Genomic DNA, 3584 nt, shown 5'->3' on the forward strand with positions numbered 1-3584 from the left:
ATATATCAACCCTGAGCGAAGAGTCCATGAGGGGCGCAAACACACCTTTTAACTCAATAGAGCGCGTGCAGAACCTCCTATATGTCCTTCGCTTGGTCGGCAAGGCGTCCTATCGGATACTCGCGAAATGTCTCCCGGTCAGTAACCCTCGGGACAGCAAATGCAGGAATCATTGAAGATATCCGAGCATCGACCTGTGCCGGTGTTGTCGCGGCCAGAGCAATATCGTCGTCCTCAAGCCCAGACACCGTTGACATATAATGGCGCATTATACTCTTGAGCTTCGTTGCATTTGTCAGAAGACATAGCGGCTGGACGAGGCAGGCGATATCTACAGTGTATCGATGTCGTCTATCGTCCGTGTGGTAAGAGTCTCCTACCAATCAAGAGATTGTCTGCGCACAGCTTGCAGGACCCATCCTCGTGGAAAAAACTCGCAAGGGCACAAGACAGCTAATAGCACCAATAGATGCCAATGGAAAAACAGAGGCGTGATTGCAGGCGGACTTCGGCCAACACGTTTGCCAGGACGATTCCAACCTCGGGAAGTGGCTCCCCTGCCGGAGGTTCATACAAAATATTTCCATCCATTCGGCTTGATACTGAAGGATGAAGATAATATCGTCATAATATTCTCATGAACGTCCTTCATGTGATATTTGTGCGCGAGCCGGAGGAGATGCACAGCGAACGTTAAGGGAATCTAGCGTCGCTCGGAAGAAAGGAATTTCACCCTTTCAGGTCAGTGGGAGTGCTGAGGCAAAGCACATTGACTCATCTATGGTCCTGGTACAACATCCCCAGCAGAATACGCACATGCTCCGTCCAGTCAGAGAGCCACACAAGAAGATCTCCGTCATACAATTCTACGTCCTTATCTTTGGGCTGGGACGGTGAGAACATGATGCGGAATATACCTGAGAATCGCGAGAGAATCTATTTGTGTACAAGGGATACGGAATCTTCAAAACTTATCGCCCTCCAGTCAGAATTTTCTATCGGGTTGTAGATCATGAGTACAGGCGACTTCCAATGAGCTGGCATCGAAATTGTGTCGCGGTCGCTTCTGGAATCTCGTAGAGGACATGAAAATGTTGAAATAGGCGCAAGTATTTGTTGGATGGAGTGAAGCTTGAAGCTTTGAAGTCTGAGCGCTGAGGTTTGAATTGCCAGAGCATGTGCAGCGCCGAACTATTCTGCCGGGGCGCTTATTTGAACGTGGAACTCCGATATCATAACAAACCACTACGATGTGGAGGTAAATTGGGTGGTAGCAATTTGGAATCATCAGGACGCCAAGGAAGCAATTCGTTGGATGTTGACAGATCTAGACATCAAATATACCTGATACTTACAAGACGGGAAAGAATAGGGAATTAATAAAAAATTTGGACATTGCGCTTATAACCTAAGGATTGATTGAGCCAGACTATGCATCCGGGCCGCACATGAATGTGTGAATAGATATATGTATGGAGATGCGGCACAGCCATGAAGCCAAGTGTTTTCTTCGAGTCGTTACTCCTCACTGCTTCATCCCACCTACATGATCACCCGCCAAACCCTCCAGTCCTCTCCAGGAGATCCCTGCTCGTCCACTCAGGCCCACCGCACGCTTCTGCCACAGCAGGCGACAGCGCATGCATCCGGTTCACGGCATTTACCAGCTGGTGATGGGGCCGCACGATAGCTGGCGGAAGGGGGTCCGCAGATCCCACTGCAGTTGGGTAAACTCGGTATCTGCGCAATGTACTAGGGCCTGTGGGGCAGAAGGATTAGTGACGCTGAAGTCTACATTTTGGCACGAGCGGACTCATGATAAAGATAAGGGTGAAGATTTCAACGCTGACCGATCCTCTCCCTTGTGGCGGGGCTCTTGAGCGCCTTCTGCGTTCACGCCCTATGAGTGTTGTTTTTGCATAAGAGGTTTGAGCACACGATGTGTGGCAGACCACTCACGACAGGTACGTGGCCATGTGTAGTGGTCTGACTGAGCTTCGAATTAGTGATTATATCGTCCATCCAGCCTGGTCGAGCGCTCCAGCAGCGCGCTGGTGAGACGAGCCTCTGCGATGGAGCTAGCAGACCAGAGAGCGACGATTGGGGGTCGGAGGGTAGAGACAGCATGGAGAAGTCCACCATGCGTTACAACGGGAAGAGCGAAGAGATAGTAATGGCCTGTGTATCTGTCAGAAGGGTATTTATACCAGAGGAGTGTGGCTGGGATCGGTGGACGTACGCGTGGGCACAATAATCGGCAAGGCTAAAGTACATGCCGCAAACGGGTCCATGCGTAGTTCGTCCCACAATGGACGTATCGCTTTAATCAGGCCCTTCTCTTAAGAAAAAGAACCTATCCAAAGCAATAGGAAAATGATTCGTGAGGCCCGATGTTGATGTGACGTCAGATATCTGTGACCTCCTAGCAGAGCACGGAACCCACCAATGACTGCGCTTAGCCAGCAAACATCCTTGAGTATATATTGTATACATAGAAAATGCAGATGCTTCTTGCCTTGTGTACACCCTCACTGCCGCCATGGGGTGAGCTGAGCACCTCACAAACATCTACCAGCTGAGTATTTAATTCTGAATGCCGAGGACTTGAGCTAGGAATGAGCCTTGTTGCGCCTGGAGTTGATTGTTCATTCAAGTGTAGAGCTCCCACGTCGTCCACTATACCATGTGTATAACTCTCAACTCGCCTCAAAGTCCTCGATTGCGTAAATACAGATACTCCAATGCGTAAATATTCTTTTGAGGCGTTCTTTGACAAATGGAACGAGCACTGAAGATATACAACAGCGTCGAAAAGACTAGCTCAAACGTATGCTGACGAAGGTACTTCAATAGACTGCCAAGAACCTAGGCCTAGTATCACCAGAAAATATAATGCGCCTGAGAAAAAACGCGCAAGCTTACTGGACTTGAGAATTTCCGAGGAGTGCAAGCCCATAACGGGTTCTGGGAAGTCATCGTAAGAACCACGGAACAGAGCGACCTGCGACGTTTCGGCATTTACCGGGCGGAACCAAAGTTCTTCAAGGCTTTCTCTTCCGACTTTGACACTCTGGAGTATCGTATATCATAGCTCGTAACTCTCAACTCTCCTCGGTCTGACGGCGAAACCGGCTACTTCTGCAATTGGAGGCTCCTGCCGGTCCCACGACACTTTCAGGATGTTCGCCGACTTTCCCTGCTCGCGCGACATCTGATCATCCCTTTAAGAAGTCGCGTGAATTAAGATACCTCTTGTATCATTTCCAGGACAAATGTCTGGAAGAGTCGTTTCAGGGTTTCTCGAATACAAGCTAGCAATCACTCTTGCCCACAAGAATCACATTCATCTACTCCGCGAACAGATAAATTGCTACAATGACTATGGAGATGTAGTACAGGGGTCACCAGTAAGAGCTGAGCTTCCATTCGATGCGTGCTGGCTAGCGTATTCTGCTCTTTTTCTCGGCTTTCATTCAAATAACCCCGCATTTTTTAGTATTCGAAGTCGGTCTGGGTTCCCGCAAGCAGGGAAGCGCAAGATAATGTGTGATCTCCTTCCTGCTCCTTGAGCTCGAGCACGAGTG

The 3584-nt window shown here is 49.2% G+C and overlaps 1 protein-coding gene across 1 annotated transcript; it reads right to left on the reverse strand.

Moving 5' to 3' along the window:
- Nucleotides 1-2002: 2002 nt before the first annotated feature.
- Nucleotides 2003-3211, reverse strand: FIBRA_03927 (uncharacterized protein; the record flags this gene model as incomplete). The annotated part of the gene is made up of 3 exons (XM_012325749.1): nucleotides 2003-2178; nucleotides 2923-3070; nucleotides 3122-3211. 3 exons carry the CDS (start codon nucleotides 3209-3211, stop codon nucleotides 2003-2005), a joined length of 414 nt encoding a protein of 137 aa, XP_012181139.1.
- Nucleotides 3212-3584: the final 373 nt, after the last annotated feature.

Source organism: Fibroporia radiculosa, assembly GCF_000313525.1.
Source record: "Fibroporia radiculosa TFFH 294 genomic supercontigs, scaffold2475, whole genome shotgun sequence".
Classification (NCBI taxonomy): domain Eukaryota; kingdom Fungi; phylum Basidiomycota; class Agaricomycetes; order Polyporales; family Fibroporiaceae; genus Fibroporia; species Fibroporia radiculosa.